Here is a 20,792-nt window from a genome sequence, read left to right on the forward strand (position 1 = left end):
TGAGACTCCAGAGCAAAGCTGGGATCAGAAAATACCCTACATATCTGCCCTAGCCATGAAAACAAAGTCACCTGCACAGGACCAGACCTAATCTGCTCAGGGCTCAAAGCCCTGCTGGAAGTGTGCCATCCATGCTATACAGGATCCCAAGCCAAAACACTTGAGATCTGGTTTGGTGATGCGGCACCCTGTTAGCTAAGGCAATGAAAACCACAAAAACTCCCCACAAGAAGGGAACTGCAGTGGAATATCCACAGGATAAAACATGACCCACAAAACTCATTCTCAAGGAATAAGAGACACCAAAAATATATGAAATGCATGAAGAAACCCAGCACCAATGTGACATTTCACAAGCCCCAACAAATTGAAGAATTTCAACCCAAAGAAATACAATCTGAAAGAAATAAAATAATAAACTTTAAATCGTCAGAGATACTAATGCATTTAACAAAAATATACTGGGTGCCTATTCTAGACATTTAGAATATAATAGTAGGGGAAAAGCCACTGCACTCAAGAAGTTAACAGTTTGAAATAAAAACAGGAAAATAATAACAAATTAACATATAATTACTTTCCAATAAATACCATGAAGAATTATAAGCAGAGTAACAGAAAAGACTGGAGAAAGATGGTATATAGAGGGGAGAAAGAGTGTTTCAGGCAAAAGAACAAGGATGTAGGTTCTGCTGTAGGGATGCATATTCTAATGCAGATAGATGAAAAGAAAGATGGAGGATGGTAGAAGATGAGGTCAGAGAAACGGGCCACATATGTGAGGCCTTCAGTCCTTGGTAGAAAGCAGTAGATTTTTATTCCAGCCATAATGAGGGCTCACTAGTGGGTTTGAACAGGGAGTCATAATGTCTGCTTTATAATTTTATATCATCTCTCTGACTACTGAATGGAGAATTAACTGCCAGAGAGTGACAAGGTCAAGCAGCTCAAGAGAAGAAGCAGGAAGTCCAGTTAGTAGGACTGGAATTAAAGAACCACCAGTTACATGTGAGTGTGACAAGAAGCATAGTGATCAGGGTGAAGGTGGGGAGAAGTCTCCACATTCCATGTATTTTTAGGGTACAACCAACAGAGTCTGCCATTACACTGGATGTGAGTTTAAACGGAAAAGAACTAAAAGTAATTCTTGGGTTTGGGGCCAAAGCAACTGGAAGAATGGGACTACTTACTGAACTAGGTAAGATGGGAAGAAGGGCAGATTTAGAGGAGGCAATCGAGCTCAGTTTTGTACATGTTAAATTCAAGATGTCTTGAACATTTTTGACTAGTTTATTAAAAAGTCTGCACTTAGTAGGCCATGGGCATGGTCTCTGACACATATCTCTTCCTTACCCATTAACTTTTGGGGTAGAACCTATAATTTTTAGTCATTTTAAACTATTAAAAGCCCTCAGGCCACTCCTCTGGAAATACTCCATTTTAGCAATCAATCTTAGGCACACTGACTCAGAACAGGGAAGAAGTACAGTCTCCTTCTCCTTTCCGTCCACCTCCTTTGATTATAGTTCCCACTGAGCTGAAGCTGGAAAGATGGGTTTCACTTAATTAGGTGCGCAATTTCCCTCCTCTGTTAGTTGCGGTCTTTCTTCTGAGGATATGAGACTGGATACCTTTCAATGTCATTTAGGTTAGGCACTCCAATGTCTTGTAGAATATGTGTTGAATTTTTTGAAGGAATCTGCAAGAACTTGCCCAGTTCTGAGGACTCTACTGCACAATCTCTGATGTGAGAGTATTGACTCCAGTATGGCCTATTCCAGAGCCCCTCAACTCCCTCTCCACAGTATACCTCATAGTCTGTTACTACCATCACCAAATAGGTGTAAAGTTGAGTAAGACACCAACACAAAATCTCAAGTTTGGATTGCTATGTCTGTTTTGCTTTTTTTTTTTTTTTCTTTCAAGATATTATATTAATTTGAGTTAGTTAATACATAGTATAGTATTAGTTTCAGGGGTAGAATTTAGTGATTCATCCCTTGCATACAACAGTGCTCATTACTTAATGTAATAAGTGCCCTCCTTAATGTCCATCACCCATTTACCTCATCCCCCAACTCACCTCCCCTCTAGCAGCCCTGAGTTTGTTCCCTATCATTAAGAGTTTCAGAAACATACATATATAATATATATGTGATATATAATATATGTAATATATGTGATACATACATATATAAATCTACATATTTATATATCACACGTTTTTTAAAACTTGGATTTTACAAACTTAATATATAGTGCAATATTGATTTCTGGAGTAGAATCCAGGTGATTCATCACTTATAACACCCAAATGCCCTCCTTAATACCCATCACCCATCTACCCACCCCAACCAACTCCCTCCATCAACCTTCAGTTTGTTCTCTGTCATGTCTTGTCTCTTATGGCTTGTTTACCTTTTTCCTTTTTTTCTTTACCCCCTTCCCATATGTTCATCTATTTTCTTTCTTAAATTCCACATATACACAAGATCATATGGTATTTTTCTGACTTAGTTCACCTAGCATAATACATTCTAGCTCAATCCATGTTCTTGCAAATGGCAAGATTTAATTCTTTTTGATAACTGAGTAATATTCCAGTATGTGTGTGTGTGTCTCATGTATTTTTTTATCCACTCATCAGTTGATGGACATTTGCACTTTCTCCATGGTTTGACTTTGTTGATAATGCTGCTATAACATCAGAGTGCACATATCCCTTCAAATCTGTATTTTTATATCCTTTGAATAAATTCCTAGCAGTGAAATTTTTGGATCATATGATAGTTCTGTTTTAACATTTTGAGGAAACTCCATACTGTTTTCCAGAATGGCTGTGCCAGGTTGCATCCCCACCAACAATGCAAGAAGGTTCCCCTTTTCCACATCCTCACCAATACCTGTTATTTCTTGTATTGTTAATTATAGCCATCCTGACAGGTACGAGGTAGTACCTCATTGTGGTTTTGATTTGTATTTCCCTGAAAATGAGTGATGCTGAGCATCTTTTCACATGTCTATTAGCTATCTGGATTTTTTGGGGGTGTGTGTGGGGGAGTATCATTCATATCTTATGCCCATTTATTAACTGGATTGTTTGGTTTTTAGGTGTTGAGTTTTATAAGTTCTTTGCAGATTTTGGATACTAACCCTCTACTCAGATACGCCATTTTCAAGTATCTTCTTCCATTCTGTAGGCTGATTTTTAGTTTTGTTGATTGTTTCCTTTGCTGCACAGAAGCTTTTTACCCTGATTAAACCCCAAGAGTTCATTTTGGTTTTGTTTCCCTTCCCTGTGGTGACATGTCTGGGAAGAATTTGCTATGGCTGAGGTCAAAGAGGTTTCTACCTGTGTTCTTCTCGATGACTTCAATTATTTCTTGTCTCACAGGTATTTCATCCATTTTGAACTTATTTTTGTGTATAGTGTCAAAAGTGGTCCAGTTTCATTCTTCTACATGTCTGGCTTTCTCAACACCATTTGTTGAAGAGACTCCCCCCACCCCCACAGTGGATATTCTTCCTGGCTTTGACAAAGATCAGTTAACCATTTAGTTGTGGGTCCATTACTGGGTTCTCTGTTCTATTCCATTGACCTATGTGTCTGTAGAGTATCATAGTGTCTTGCTTTGTAATAAAGCTTGAAGTCCGGAATGATTATGTCTCCAGTTTTGTTTTCTATTTCAGAATTGTTTTGGCTATTCAGGGTCTTTTGCAGTTCCATACAAATTTAAGGATTGTTTGCTCTAACTCTGTGAAAAATTCTGGTGGCATTTTGATAAAACTGCATTAAATATATAGATTCACTTGGGTAGTATAGACATTTTTTTTTAAAGATTTTATTTATTTGACAGACAGAGATCACAAGTAGTCAGAGAAACAGGCAGAGAGAGAGGAGAAAGCAGGCTCCCCGCTGAGCAGAGAGCCCGATGCGGGGCTCGATCCCAGGACCCTGGGATCATGACCTGAGCCGAAGGCAGAGGCTTTAACCCACTGAGCCACCCAGGTGCCCCAGTATAGACATTTTTAACAATGTTTGTTCTTCCGATCCATGAGCATGGGATGCTTTCCAAATTCTTTGCAACCTCTTCAATTTCTTTTATAAGTGTTTTATAATGATCAGAGTATAGATCTTTTACTTCTTTAGTTAAATTTATTTCTAGATATCTTTGTTTTGATATAATTGCAAATGGGATCGATTCCTTGATTTTTTTTTCTTCTGCTTTGTTTGCTGTATAGAAATGCAACAGAATTCTGCACATTGATTTTATATTCTGTGACTTTGCTGAATTCATGTATGAGTTTCAGGAATTCTTTGGTAGTGTCCATCAGGTTTTCTATGTAGAGTATCATGTTGTCAACAAATATTAAGTTTTATTTCTTCCTTACCAATTTGGATGCCTCCTTTTTCTTTCTGTCATCTGATTGCTGAGGCTAAGACATCCAGTACTATACTGAACAACAGTGGTGAGAGTGGACATCCCTATCATGTTCCTGACCTTAGGGGAAAAGTTCTCAGTTCTTCCCCGTTGATGTTGATAACAGCTGTGTGTCTTTCATATAATAGCCTTTATGATGTTGAGACAGTTCCTTCAGTTCTTCCTTTCTTGAGGGTTTTTATCAAGAAAGGATACTGTATTTCTGTAAAATGCTTTTTCTGCATCTATTGAGAAGATTATATGATGCTTATCCTTCCTTTTATTAATGTGGTACATCATATTGATCAATTTGCAGATGTTGAACCACCCCCCTGCAAGTGTAAAACTTGGAGTAAAACTTACTTGGTTGAGGTGAATTATCATTTTAATATACAGTTGGATTCAATTGGCCAGCATCTTGCTGACAATTTTTGCTTCCATGTTCATGAGAGATATTTGTCTATATTCTCCTTTTTAGTGGGGTCCTTGTCAGTTTTGAAATTATGGTAATGCTGACCTTATAGAATGAGTTTGGGAATTTTCCTTACATTTCTATCTTTGGAAAGAGTTTCAAAATAATAGGTATTAACTCTTCCTTAAACGTTTGTAATAATTCTGCTAGGAAGCCATCCAGCCCTGGGTTCTTGTTTGTTGGGAAATTTTTGATTACCACTCCCAATTTCTTTGCTAGTTATTGGACTGTTCAGATTTTCTATTTCTTCCTGATTCAGTTTTGGTCATTTATATGTTTCTAGGAATGTATCCACTTCTTCCAGATTGCCTAATCAGTTGGCATATAATTGCTTATAATATTCCCTTATACTTGTTTATATTTCTGTGGTGTTGGTTGTGATCTCTCCTCTTCCATTTATAATTTTATTTATTTAGGTCCTTTCTCTCTTTTTTCCCATAAATCTGGCTATGGGTTTATCAATTCTGTCAATTCTTTCAAAGAACCAACTCCTAGTTTCATTCATCTATTCTACTTTTTTTAAAAAAATTCTATATCCTTTATTTCTGCTCTAACCTTTATTATTTCCCTTCTCCTGCTAGATTTAGACTTTATTTGTTGCTCTTTTCCCAGTTTCTTTAGGTTGAAGGTTTGGTGATTTATATGAGAGCTTTCTTGTTTCTTGAGAAAAGTCTGTATTGCTATATACTTCCCTCTTAGGACTGCCTTTGTTGCCTCCCAAATGTTTTGAACTGTGGTGTTTTCATTTTCATTTGCTTCCATGTATTTTTAAAATTCTTTAATTTCCTCATTAACCCATTCATACTTTAGTAGAATGTTCTTTAGCCTCCGTGTATTTGTGGTTTATCCAGACTTTTCTTGTGGTTGACTTAAAGTTTCATAGCACTGTAGTCTGAAAATATGCATGGTATGATCTCAATCTTTTTTGCATTCGTTGAGGCCCAATTTGTGACCCAGAATGTGATCTATTCTAGAGAATGTTCCATGTGCACTTGAAAATAATGTGAATTCTGTTGCTTTAAGATGTTCTGAATATATACCCAACCATGTGATCCAGTGTGCCATTCAAAATCCTTTTTCCTTGTTCCTCTCCTGCGTGGATGATCTGTCCATTGTTGTGAATGAGGTGGTAAGGTCTCCAACTAGTACTGTGCTTTGTCAATGACTTTCTTTAGCTTTGCTATTAATTGATTTATATATTTTTCTGCCCCCAACTTAGAAGCATAAATATTCACAATTGTTAGATCTTCTTGTTAGATAGACCCCCTTTTCTATGCTATAGTGCCCTTCTTCATCTCTTATTACAGTTTTTGGTTGAAGCTCTAGTTTGTCTGATAAAATGGCTACGATGCCCACTCACTCCTTGTGAAGCTCAAGCATCCTTGCCGCAAAGGAAAGGAAAGGAAGACCTGTTGCTCCATTGCACCCTTGCCACTCTGCACTGTTTCCTCTTCCCAATTTTCTTTTCCTAATGCTTAAATAGTCACAAAACAAATCAACAAATCTACTATGAAGGCATACACCCAAGGGAAAGTTGCCACACATCCTTTCCCACAGACATCCCAATCTTTGTAAGCAAATCTCTTGAATTCCTTCTCATTTGCTTTCAGAAAGGATATTACTATCCCTTCCTCCCCCACAACACTGTTCCTTGTCAACTACTCACAACTTTGAAGATTTATTTAAATCTCCATTCTCGTACAGTTGTCTTCTTATTTAGACTTAAAAGGAAAGTGACATTTGGTACAGGAGAACTAATTTAGATGCCACTTGTTAAGGCCTGAGAGAAGCACCTGTGCCTTGCAACAACTCCAGGAATCCCTTCCCATTGTGTCCGGTAGCACAGACTTCGCAACTATGCCAATCTCTTCATGAGGGCTTGTCTCACTTCAGCTGGGACAGGAGGGACATGGGAGATTATAAACTATTTTCCTCAAATTTTTGATGCTAGTTGTTAATTTGAGGATAATAGGAAAACTCTCCCTCAACCTACTGTTCCCATCCAAGCATATACTCTGTATCAAAAAACAATTGAATATTTGAATCTGAAGCTACCAGGAGAGGCCAGGTAAAGCATACATTTGACAGTGATTAGCACATAGTTAACACTTAAAACCACTGAACTAAATTAGATCACCAAAGGTGATCTAAGGATTGAGCTCAAGAACATCAATTTTAGAGGTTGGGAAAAAGAGACATATCTGGCAAAGAATATGCCAAAATATAGGAATATAAATATCTGGTATATAAAGTACGTAGGAAGAAAATGAAAACAGGGTGGATATGTCATAGAACTCAGAGTATTTCAAGATAGAAAGGATGAAATGAATGAATGACTACATCAAGAACTGCTGAGAAATAAAATTTTGGACTGGGAACTGATCACTGAATTTTATAAAACAGAAGTAATCAGTAACCCCTGATAGAGTAGATGGGAACAAAAGCCTAATTGGAGGGGTTAAGGAGATAATTTTCATTCTCATAGAAAATTTCCACTTTCAAACAAAGAGCAGATGATACAGCATATAGCATAGAAACAAGATAGCAAAACACCAAAGAGGAACCAAAGGCTGGAGTTTTGATAAGTCTTGGCTTCCCTGGCGGGAAATAAAAGAAAGACTATCCATTAGGGCAAATATATTTTAAAGATATTTTGGAAAAAGAAGAGGTAGATATAAATAACAAAGCCAAAATCTTAGAAATAAAAAACCTGTTACTGAAGTTGAAACAATAGATAATTAAATAATATATTAATATTTATAGTTATGTAAGCATATAGTTATTTCAGTAACAGGTATTATACTAATCACATTTTAAAAGAGCAAACTAGAAGATAGAACTGAGGAACTCTCTCAGAAGAGTACACAGAGATGAAGAAAAATATGAAAGAAAAGAACCATGCTTGCATAGAATAAGAAGGTCAAGTATAACATGAATTTAGAGAATTCAGAGAACAAGTACCAAGTAATATTTTTAAGAAATAGTAATTAACAACATTTGAGAAGAAAACAGACTTAAATCCTCAGATCAAAAATGCTGAGTGCTAGAAGTAGACAACTTTAAAACAGACATACACACACACGCACACATACACAGGACTTATCATAGTAAACTGACAGAGATTAAAAAATAATAACAATAAAAACAACCAGAGAAGCAGAATTAATCTACCAGAAGTCATTTTGATGTTAACTTCTCATTAGCAATACTATATTCCAGAAGACAGCAAAACAATGTCATTAGTAAACTGAAAGAAAATTACTGTAAACTCATATGATACAATGAGTCAAATTATCAGTTATGAGTGAAGATGAATTGAAATCTTATATTTCTATATATTCAAGAAGCTCACTAACCTCAGTGAAAGATTTGCTGAGGAGACATACTTTAGTGAAAATAAAACTTAAAAAGGAGTTAGAAGCAAAACATATATATAATATATTATATACATATTATATATATGAAATTAAACTAACAAAAACAATGTTAAATCCAAAATGTTGACTATAAAGAAGAAAAAGAACAAAAAGAAAAGGAAACAAGAAGAGAAGGAGAAGGAACTGAAAGAGGAGAAATTTACTAGTATGTTTTAAAATGAGTAGATCTCAAGCATCAGAAAAAATAACAGAGAAGCAAGGTCAGTGATTACATATGAAGATAATTTGTCAGAAGGACAGAAGTATTGCTTAACATTAAACTTTGTTTAAATTGAATATTAAGCTACAAAAAATCTACTACTAATACAATAGAAACGCAACATATACCTTCTGAACCTATAGGGTAAAAGTAAAGGAACCTGGTAAAACAAAACTTGGTTAAGCTCAAAAAAAAAAAAAAGCTTCAAAAAGAGAAAAAAAAACAAAAACAAGTTTTTTTGTTTTTGTTTTTTTAAATGAGGTGACAGGAAAATATCTATACATGTCCCTTAACACAATATAATAATAAAGTAAATTGAATAAATATTTAACATGGAATCACAAAAGACCCTGAAGAGCCAAATCAATCTTAGGAAAGAAGAACAAACTTAGAGGCATCATATTTCCTGATTTCAAACTATATTACAAAACTGTATAGCAATCAAAACAGTATGATATTGGCAAAAAAAGAAAAACACATATCAGTGGAACAGAACAGGGAGCTCAAAAGTAAACCCATGTATATTTGGTCAATTTAAACAAAGGAGCCAAGAATATGCAATGGCGGAAAGGACAGTTTTTTTTTTTTTTTTTTTTTTTTTTTTTAAATAAATGGTGTTGGGAAAACTGGATAAACACACATGCGAAAGAATGAACCTGGACCAATACTTACAACCATTTACAAAAATCCATTCAAATGGACCAAGGAATTAAATTTAAGACCACAAGCCATAAAACTCCTAAAGGAAAACATTGGTTTCGGACATTGGTCTTTGCAATGAACTTTTTGGATTTGACACCAAAGCCAAGGCAAGAAAAGCAAAAATAAACAAGTGAGAGTATATAAAACTTAAAAGCTTCTATATACCAGAGGGAACATTCAACAAAATAAAAAGATAACCTACTAAACAGGAGAAAATATTTGCTAATCATATATATAATAAGGGGTTATATCCAAAATATATAAAGAAGACATACAACTCAATAATGAAAAAATAAAGCTTGATTTAAAAATGGACAGAGAAACAGAATAGACTTTTTTTTTTTCCGAGAATGACATCTAAATGAGTAGGAGGTTCATGAAAAGGTGTTTAAAAATAAGTCATCAGGGAAATGCAAACCAAAATCACGAGATGTCATTTCACACTGGTTAGAAGGGCTACTATGAAAAAATACAAGAGAAAGCAAATGTTGGCAATGATGTGGAGAAAAGGGAATCCTGTGTGTTGTGGGTGGCAAATAAATTGGTTGAGCCACTATGGAAAACAGTATAAAGTTTTCTGAAAAAATTAAAAATAAAACTATGGTATAATCTAGTAAGCCCATCTAAGAATAACTCCAAAGGAATGAAAATAGGGTATCAAAGAACTATCTGTACTTTCATGTTCACTGTAGCATTACAACAGAGGAATGGATAAAGAAAATACTGTGTGTGTGTACACACATATACACACACAATAGAATATTATTCAGTCATGAGACAGAAGGAAATTCTGTTGTTTGTTACAACATTAATGGACCTTGAGGACATTACACTAAGTGAAATAAGACTGAGAAAGACAAATACTTTGTGGTATCACTTATATCCAAAATCTTAAAAAGAAATATCAAACTCATAGAAAGAGAGAGGAGAAAAGTGGTTGCCAGGAGTTGAGGAGTGGGGAAGACATGGAAAGTTTGGTAAAAGGATATATACTTTTATCTATAAAATGAATAAACTCTGAAGACCTAATGTAGAACATGGCAACTATAGTTGATAATACTGCACTATATAATTGAAATTGTATAAATGAAATTTTCTGAGAGTAGAACTTAAATATTCTTGCAAAAATTATATATATAATGAGGTGATAGATGTGTTAATTAACTAGATGGGAAGAAATCTTACACAACAAATTTGTGTATCAAATCATCACAATGTACACTTTAATTATCTTACAGTTTTACTTGTCAGGTATACCTCAAAAAGCTGAAAGAATAAAAAAAGAAAAAACACTAAAAGTAGAAGAAATTAATAAAATTAAAATTAAACATTAAAAAATAATCTTTTTTTATTTTGTTGAAAAAATTTTAATAGAAAAAAGGAAAAACACTAATGTAGGAATAAAAAAGGAACTTACTTATCAATACAATAAAAATTTCTAGCATCATAAAAGAAGGCAGTAAACTAAAGGAATACATTAAAAACAAATACCAATTTTTTGAAAAATATGTGAATTATCAAAACTGACTCAAGAAGAAATAAAATCCAAATATTGTCAATATTTATAAAATAAAATGAAAAGTGAGTCAGAAAAACCCTCTCACTTTAAAAGCCCAGGAGTGCCTGGGTGGCTCAGCTGGTTAATTGTAGACTTCAGCTCAGGTCACTTCTGGGTCATGATCCCAGGCTCCTGGGATCGAGCCCCGCATTAGGCTCCCTGCTCAGCAGGGAATCTGCTTCTTCCTCTCCTTCTACCCCTCTCTCCACTCATGTTCTCTCTGTCTCTCTCTCTTTCAAATAAATAAATCTTAAAAAAAAAGTCCCAGACAAGATGGTTTTGCCAAATTTTCAAAAAACAAATAATTCTTGTATTTGGAACTCTGTCAAGGAATAGGAAAGAAATGGAATCTACTTGAACTCATTTTATGATGTTGTAATTCCTTGATTGCAAAGCAAGGCAAAAATTGTACAAGAAAAAAAATGCATAGTGTCACCTGGGACTGGGGGGCTTAGTCAGTTAAGCCACTGCCTTCTGCTCAGATCATGATCCCAGAGTTCCAGCTGAGCCCTGCACTGGGTTCCCTGCTCAGTGGGAAATCTGCTTCCCTCTCTGCCCCTCACTCAGCCTGTGCTCTCTCTCTCATTCTTTCTCTCTCTCAAATAAATAAATAAATATATCTTTTAAAAAATGCATAGACATATTTTACTTAGAAACACAGATACAAAATTCCTAAACAAATAGTGCAATGATATACTGATCATAAACACAGTGATACTATATTTATTTTAATGCCTCATAACCTTGATAGAAATTATTTTTAAAACTATCAATAAATTTGCTAAATTCATAGATAAAAGGAGAAAAATGTATGATCATTTAAAAAGATGAAGAAAACTTATTTTATAAGATTCAACACAGAATTCTAACCAAAACTCTTATTAGCAAGAAATAAAAACTCAAAAGGGGATAAATAAGAACTTCTTTATTCTAATAAAAGAGATTTATTCCTTTATCTTTCTTAAGAATTCTAAAAAACAACATTTTAGAACCATTGCCACTCAAGTCAAAATCAAGAACAATATTACTAATACTAATTAATGCCAGCCTGTGCAATAAAACAAAAAAGATATAAAGACAAAGAAAAGGAAGAATTTTGTCATTATTTTCAGACTATGATTATTTGCATAAAAGACTATGAAACATGAACAAACTGCTAATTCTTAATACAAAGGCAGCAAAGTTGCTAGATACAAAAACAAACAGAACTTAAAACATTCTTATGTCAGCAATAACATTTTAGAAAATATAATTTGAAAATAAAATTATACCATTCACTAAAGAAACAAAATTTATAACTCTCCTAAGAATAAACCTCCAAAAAATGTGGTGTCTTATATATAGAGAAATCAAATGGAATACCTTATTTTTACCTAGCCATTTTCTCTGAGCACTTGTTATTACAGAAGATGGAAAAACTTGTATCCTGAAATAAACTGAGAGAATAAAAGGAGATTAGATAGGTAGGGTAAGAGAAAGGAGAAGAAGTAAGGAGGAAGAAGGGATGGGTGGGAAGGAAGACAGGTTAGCCATCTAACCGGTATTGTCTACTGTTAAATAGATCAATAGTTCAGTTTAGCACCAGGCCTTCAAGCCCATTTGCTCTTCTATATTATTGACTCCCTGATGGAATAATTTCAGTGTCGACTTTTACAATGTTGATGTAGACACATGTGTAGTGACTATTGTCAATATATAATTATAATGCAGAATTCATCTATTTACTAATGATAATAATGAGCAAACTGATTATAACTTTGTAGATTTTTCCCCTTATATTCCTGCTATGTCTTTTACTCTGTGAGCCAGTTCTGAATCATGACAACTTAGAGAGAGGGCATAAAAAAGAAAGAAAAATGTTTCTTGGTATTCACTTTGCATTCAGTTTTTGAGAATACCATTAAAAAACATAATATAAGACCTGAATAAATACATAAACCATTTTCAAAGATAGGAAAATTCAACAACAATATAAATGTTAATCCTCCCCTCAACCAATTTATAATTCAATAAAATTCAAGTAAAAATCCCCAACAGGAATTTTTGTGGATTTTGACAAATCAATTCTATATATATATAAAAGAAAAAACAATCCAAGAATAAATAACATATTTGTAAACATCAAGTTCCCAAGAGGGAAGGCTCACCAAATTATCAAATCAATCATTTGATTATCAAGTCATTTTAAAAAGAATACTGATTGAAAGCATGTGGTCATAGCACAGGAATAAACTAATCACTGGGGGTATGTTAACCAGTGGAGTGAAGGGGAGTGGCATCAGCAAAATGGCAACAACAAAGTTTCTAGCACTTGCCTGATCCATAAACACCAATTTGAACAACTATCCATGTATGATAATACCTTCACAAGAGCCAAGGATTCCAGATGAGGGACTACAGAACCTGTGTAAAGCAAAGAAATAAGAAAATATCCACTGAGGTGAGTAGGAAAGATAGAGTCGCATTATTCCTATCACCCCTTTTCCATGCACAAGTGGCCCAGCACAGAGGGAGACACCTTTGGGAGGAGAGACCTCAGCTCACACTGGCATATATTGGCCAACTCCTATGGCATCAGGCGCCTAATGAATTCCCATGGATCAGACTCCCCAACATATCCCAATACTGGTGGGCTCCTGTGACATAAGGCTCCAGGATAACCTTATCACCAGGCCATTACTCCTCAGTCCTAGCTGCCACACCCACTCCCATGAAGCCAGGCTCCAGGATCATCCCTATATTAGACAAACCTCCATGGGCTCAGATGCTGGGCACACCTCAGTGATTAACAGCACCTGGTGGGCAGCTGTGGACACAGGATCTAAGTCTGCCTATGTAAGCCTCATAATAACCACAAGGCGAAAACCTACAGTATATCCACAAAAGAGAAAAAAGGGGGGGGTCAAATCATACCACTTGGGAAATCATTAATTCACAAAGAATGACAGCAAAAAAGGAATACAGGAACAAGGGGCCTAAAAACATCCAAAAATCAATAAGATAGTACTAGTAAATCCTTACTTATCAATAATTACCTTATATATAAATTGATTAAATTCTTCAATCAAAGGGCAAAATGGATTAAAAATCAAGATCTAGGTATATGCTACCAACAAAAAACTCACTTCACCTTTAAGGACATACTTAGACTTATAGTGAAGGATGACAATGACATTACCTGCATGAGGAAGTCATAAGAGGGCACAGAGATAGCTGTACTTGAATCAAACAAAAAAGATTTTAAAACAAAGATTGTAACAAGAGACAAAGTTCATTACATCACTATAAAGTGATCAATTCTTCAAAAGGATATAATAATTGTAAATGTATATGCACCCAACATTGGGGCAACTAAATATATTAAGCAAATACTAACATATAAAAGGAGAAGTAGACAACAATAGAATAAGAGGAGGGGACTTCAATACCTCACTTTCAACAATGAAAAGATCATATATAGATTGAAAATCAGTAAGGAAACACAAGATTTGAAACATACCTTAGACCAATGAATCTATAGACATATACAGAACTTTCTACCAAAAGCTAAATAAACATTCTTCTCAAGTGCACACACATATTCTCCAGAAAGGATCATATTCTAGGTCAAAACATAAGGCTTAGCAAATACAAAAGATTGAAATCATAAAAAATACCTTTTCCATCACAATGCTATGAAACTAGAAGTCAAACTAAGAGAAAAAGAACTGCATTCAATGTGTAGATTGCTTTAGGTAGCATAGACATTTTGACTATATTTATTCTTCCAATCCAGGAGCATGGAACATTTTTCCATTTCTTTGTGTCTTCCTCAATTTCTTTCATGAGTACTTTAATGCAATTCCTATCAAAGTACCATCTATCTTTTTCAAAGAAATGGAACAAATAATAGCCAAAGGAATATTGAAAAAGAAAGCCAAAGTTGGTGGCATCACAATTCCAGACCTCAAGCTCTATTACAAAGCTGTCATCATCAAAACAGCATGGTACTGGCACAAAAACAGACACATAGATCAATGGAACAGAATAGCCCAGAAATAGACCCTCAACTCTATGGTCAACTCATCTTCGACAAAGCAGGAAAGAATGTCCAATGGAAAAAAGACAGTCTCTTCAATAAATGGTGTTGGGAAAATTGGACAGCTGCATGCAGAAAAATTAAACAGACCATTTCCTTATACCACACACGAAAATAGACTAAAAATGGATGAAGGACCTCAATGTGCAAAAGGAATCCATCAAAATCCTTGAAGAGAACACAGGCAGCAACCTCTTTGACCTCAGCCACAGCAACATCTTCCTAGGAACATCGCCAAAGGCAAGGGAAGCAAGGGCAAAAATAAACTATTGGGATTTTATCAAGATCAAAAGCTTTTGCACAGCAAAGGAAACAGTTAACAAAACCAAAAGACAACAGACAGAATGGGAGAAGATATTTGCAAGCGACATATCAGATAAAGGACTAGTGTCCAAAATCTATAAAGAACTTAGCAAACTCAGCACCCAAAGAACAAATAATCCAATCAAGAAATGGGCAGAGGACAGGAACAGACATTTCTGCAAAGAAGACATCCAGATGGCCAACAGACACATGAAAAATTGCTCTATATCACTCGGCATCAGGGAAATACAAATCAAAACCACAATGAGATATCACCTCACACCAGTCAGAATGGCTAAAATTAACAAGTCAGGAAATGACAGATGCTGGCGAGGATGCGGAGAAAGGGGAACCCTCCTACACTGTTGTTGGGAATGCAAGCTGGTGCAGCCACTCTGGAAAACAGCATGGAGGTTCCTCAAAATGTTGAAAATAGAACTGCCCTATGACCCAGCAATTGCACTACTGGGTATTTATCCTAAAGATACAAACATAGTGATCCAAAGGGGCACGTGCACCCGAATGTTTATAGCAGCAATGTCCACAATAGCCAAACTATGTAAAGAATCTAGATGTCCATCAACAGATGAATGGATCAAGAAGATGTGGTATATATACACAATGGAATACTATGCAGCCATCAAAAGAAATGAAATCTTGCCATTTGCGACAACATGGATGGAACTAGAGCATATCATGCTTAGTGAAATAAGTCAAGCAGAGAAAGACAACTATCATATGATCTCCCTGATATGAGGAAGTGGTGATGTAACATGGGGGCTTAAGTGGGTAGGAGAAGAATCAATGAAACAAGATGGGATTGGGAGGGAGACAAACCATAAGTGACTCTTAATCTCACAAAACAAACTGAGGGTTGCTGGGGGGAGGGAGGGTTGGGAGAAGCGGGGTGGGGTTATGGACATTGGGGGGGTGTGCTTTGGTGAGTGCTGTGGGGTGTGTGGACTTGGTGATTCATAGACCTGTACCCCTGGGGATAAAAATATATGTTTATAAAAAATAAAAAATTAAAAAAAAACAATGCTGGGGAAAAAATATTCACATGCAAAAGAATGAAATTAGACTCCTATCTTACTCCACTCACAAAAATAAACTCAAAATGGATAAGACTGAAAACTGTAAAATTCTTAGGAAAAGATAAAGGGAACAACTCCTTAACATCAGACAAAATAATAAGATGGAACTACACCAAACTAAAAGGCTACTGTATAGAAAAAGAAATGAACTGCAAAATGAAAAGGCAATCTATGGAATTAGAAAAAAAAATCTGCAAATGCCCTACCTGAGAAGGAGTCATTATATACATATATCCTATATGTTATATACATGGAACTCATCAACTCAATAGCAAAATATCTGATTTAAAAATGAGCAGCAGGGGCACCTGGGTGGCTCAGTGGGTTAAGCCTCTGCCTTCAGCTCAGGTCATGATCCCAGGGTCCTGGGATGGAGCCCCACATCGGGCTCTCTGCTCAGTAGGGAGCCTGCTTCCTCCTCTCTTCCTGTCCCCCGCTCTGCCTACTTCTGATCTCTCTCTCTATCAAATAAATAAAATCTTTTTAAAAAAATGAGCAGCAGAAGTTGGGAAAAAATCAGTGTGACAGAATCAAGAATCCAGAGACAGACCCTTATATAGGAGAATAGATTTAGGACTCAGATAAGGAGGCTTTCTTTTAAAATACTGAGAAAACAGGTAACATAAATGTTAATTAATAAAAATTCAAAACATTTATTGACCAAACACACTACAAATAATGTTAAAAGATAAAAGGGAGTCAGACTGAGAGAAAATATTTGCAGTGTGCATAACTATCAATGTTATCAGCATTAAGAATATAAATAAAATCTCACTATCAGTAAGAAAAATAAGTGTTAAAATGAGATACTTCTTTTTTCCACATATATTGGTAAAAATTTTAAAGCTTGACAAGATCAAATATTTATTAAGTACTGGGTAATACAGTTGGTTGAGCATCAGACTCTGGTTTTCCACTCAGGTCATCATCTCAGGATTTTGAGATCGAGCCCCAGGTCAGGTTCTGTGCTCAGTGTAGAGTCTGTTCAAGACTCTTTCTCCCTCTGTCCACCCCATCCCCCTAACACCGCACACCCTCCCTCTCTAATAAAATCTTGAATTTACTTCTGGGTATAAACACAAGAGTAAACTCTTACATTTGTACATAAAATGTCATGAACAAAGATGTTTATTGTGACATTCAAAAATCAGAAATAAATTAACATATGTAAGCTCATAAAATAGAATAATATACAGTAGTTTAAAATGAACTAACTCTAGTGTCTGTATATGCAATTGAGAAAAGAGCTCCCGTCATAGAGTTGAATGGAAACAAACCAGATGAAAAATGGTATTTCCTGATACAAACTAATAATAAAAGATGACACAGGGGCACCTGGGTGGCTCAGTGGGTTAAGCCGCTGCCTTCGGCTCAGGTCATGATCTCAGGGTCCTGGGACTGAGTCCCACATCGGGCTCTCTGCTCAGCAGGGACCCTGCTTCCCTCTCCCTTTCTCTCTGCCTGCCTCTCTGCCTACTTGTGATCTCGGTCAAATAAATAAATAAAAGATTTTTTTAAAAAATGACACATAATAATAGAGAATATTTCAGAGAATTGAATAACAATTTATGTATCAATATTTTAAAAAAAAACATGCAAGTTAAAGCAAAAAATACTGAAAACTATCCTATTGCTTAATGATCCATATATGTATGAAAGTACTTTTTAAAATTGGTGGATACACAATTAATGCTAAATTAAGGGAAGAAAATGAACCTGGGATTGGTGATTCAAAGGGTAATCTTGGACATCCCTATATTATCTTTTTTCTTAGAAGAAAAATTGGGAACAACTATGACAAACATCACAAGTAGTATAATGTTTTGATTTCTGAAATATTATTTTTTACAGTATCTCAAAGTGAAAAGAAAGCAAATAAAATAATAATACTGTGAAACTCTAAGGAGGCAGGTCATCGTGTCATTTGCTGTGGATCACCAGTGTGTCCACCCACAAAAGATTCAGCCTCTCTTGCAATGCATCCTGCTCCTTCAAGCTCTGAGAATCTCTAAGGGGGTGATGACACATTTTCGCCCACTAGTCTACCAGAACAAACCTCTGGTTCCTCTTATTTTATTCACTGTCCATGAGGCTATTTGAAGGAACCCCACTTACTTCCATGAGTGATGCCCTTGTTTGTCAAGGTGCAGTTTCTGAAAAAAAAAATCACTGATCTTCAAAATTACTTGGGGTGCTGGATTCCATAAAAAATGAAATTTTTATACTCTGCACTGATACTTATAACCTAAGCCCCAAAACAGCACATCTGAAGTTCAGTATCATAACAATACTTCAGTGAAATTGTTGCTAAGTCAACTGTGAACAAGAATACACATACGCACACATATTCTTCCACAGTCAAGGAACAGTTTTCACCATTAATGCAACCCAAATTCATACTTAGAAAACAATAATTTTCTTCTTTGTGTGTTTTCTCATTCTTACATGTAGTTTGATTTCTCAGAGTCATAGTGTATCAGATACTTCCTTTTAAATCTTACTTTGTCATCTCATCTCTGCTTTGCTTTGTCACACCTGGCTCTTTCTAGTGATTCTCTAGAACCAAAAAAGCTGCCCCAAGTGTACTAAGCTGCCCCAAAAGTATATTACTTATTTCACTTCTTCCTAGATTATTTTAAAAAACCACTCCTTATAACTTTGAAATCATTTTTCCTAGACGATCAAGTTTTCAAAATCTTATAGCTAAAAGTTATCCAGGACTTAGGCACAGAATGTCATATGTTCACCACTCTCCCTGCAATCTCTTTTGCTCACCCTCATGCATCTTGTAGCAGAGATCTCTGCATGCCTTCATATACCCCATACCTGTTTCACCTATAAGGCTCAAAATCTTCTTAATGGGTGCTTGAAGAGAACAGAGGGAAAGGAGGAACATTCTGATGCTGGCTACATACAGTAGGGTGATTTTTTCCTTGATTCGGTGAACATTTGTTAAATGACTGCTCTTGCAGAGGCCATGCTAAGTGTGGGATTTGATGAAGAGAAAATAAAGCCACTCTCACTGAAGGGAGTATAAGTAAAGAATCTTGGTGAGGACTACAAAGATTAAGATTATCAGTTGAGGGGCGCTTGGGTGGCTCAGTGAGTTAAAGCCTCTGCCTTCGGCTCTGGTCATGTACCCAGGGTCCTGGGATAGAGTCCCATGTCAGGCTCTCTGCTCATTGGGGAGCCTGCGTCGTCCTCTCGCTGCCTGCCTTTCTGCCTGCTTGTGATCTCTGTCTGTCAAATAAATAAAATCTTAAAAAAAAAAAAAAGATTATTGGTGCAGATTGGAAAAGTAAATTTTGACAAAGGAGGACCAAGAAATTAGCTCAACTAAAATAGGTTGGAATATGACACATTTCCCGACTTCACACAGTCAGGGATCTAGAAAGGAAAAGGAAAAGAGAGTTCCATCACTAGCTCTGGATTCTTCCTTCCAGAACATTCCCATGGCAAAGTGGTCCCTGCTTAATCATCCTTTTCATTACTGTTCAGTGTGTGATGCTCATACTGGAATGACATCAGTGAAAATGTGTTTCTTTCTTTTTTTTTTTTTTCCTAAGATTTTAATTATTTGAAAGAGAGAGAGAGCATGAAAGGGGCGAGAGGCAGAGGGACAAGCCGGCTCCCTGATGAGCAGAGGGCATGATGTGGGACTTGATCCTGGGACTCCAGGATCATGACCTGAGCTGAAGGCAGTTGCTTAGCCAACTGAGCCACCCAGGTGCCCAGTGAAAATCTGTTTCTGTTTCATCAGACAACCACACTAATTTGTTTGTTTGTCTTTTTTATTAAAGCAAGACCTGAGAAACCTAAGAGTAAGTTCCATGTTTCTCTCAATTCTCTCAATTATATTGTTAACATTGGTTTTTTATGGAATCTAGAAGCCATTTTGGGCTCTGTTTTAGTATGAATGCACCAAGACTTAAGATTTATATTTCTGACTCTAGTTTATTAATATTTTCAGCATTTCTCACCTTCTAACTTCTTGTTTCTCTATTCCTATTTCCAGTAGTTTGTTCCATTTTCAACTATCAAGGTCCATTTAGAGGCTATAATTGAAACTAATAGGTACTTAATGTGGTACTATAATAATAAATAATATTTATTCAGTTTTTATTTAATTTTAATTTTAATTTTTATATAATTTTTATTTTTTATTAATATTTATTCAATGTACAAGGCACTGTACTCAGCACTTTATATATGCATATACATTATATCAGATAGGGATTGTTATCCCTATTACAAAGAGAATAAAAGAGTGAGACTAGGTAACTTGCCCATGATGCCACAATATAAGCAGCAGAAATTGGGATTCAAATCCAGGCTCTAAAGGTCCAGCAGTGCCTCCATCCCAGTCAAATGGTGAGAAATACAGTCACCCAACCCTACAATATGTATGTTTATAGGGAAAAGAGAAAACTTTCTAAAATTAACATAAGGAACAGCAATTAGCAAAACAAGAATCATAGCAATCCTCATGATAAACCAATAAAATCATTCCAAAGAAGTGAAGGGAAGA

At 35.6% G+C, this 20,792-nt stretch overlaps 1 protein-coding gene across 1 annotated transcript in view; it reads left to right on the top strand.

Moving 5' to 3' along the window:
* The window catches only part of TSBP1 (testis expressed basic protein 1), an 88,703-nt gene that overhangs the window by 43,747 nt on the left and 24,164 nt on the right, over positions 1 to 20,792 (top strand). The window contains exon 26 of the mRNA XM_059179344.1: positions 20,065 to 20,085. Within this exon, the coding sequence (XP_059035327.1) occupies positions 20,065 to 20,085 (21 nt within the window). The remainder of the gene's footprint in view (positions 1 to 20,064; positions 20,086 to 20,792) is intronic.

This window comes from Mustela lutreola, chromosome 6, assembly GCF_030435805.1.
Source record: "Mustela lutreola isolate mMusLut2 chromosome 6, mMusLut2.pri, whole genome shotgun sequence".
NCBI classification, from domain to species: domain Eukaryota; kingdom Metazoa; phylum Chordata; class Mammalia; order Carnivora; family Mustelidae; genus Mustela; species Mustela lutreola.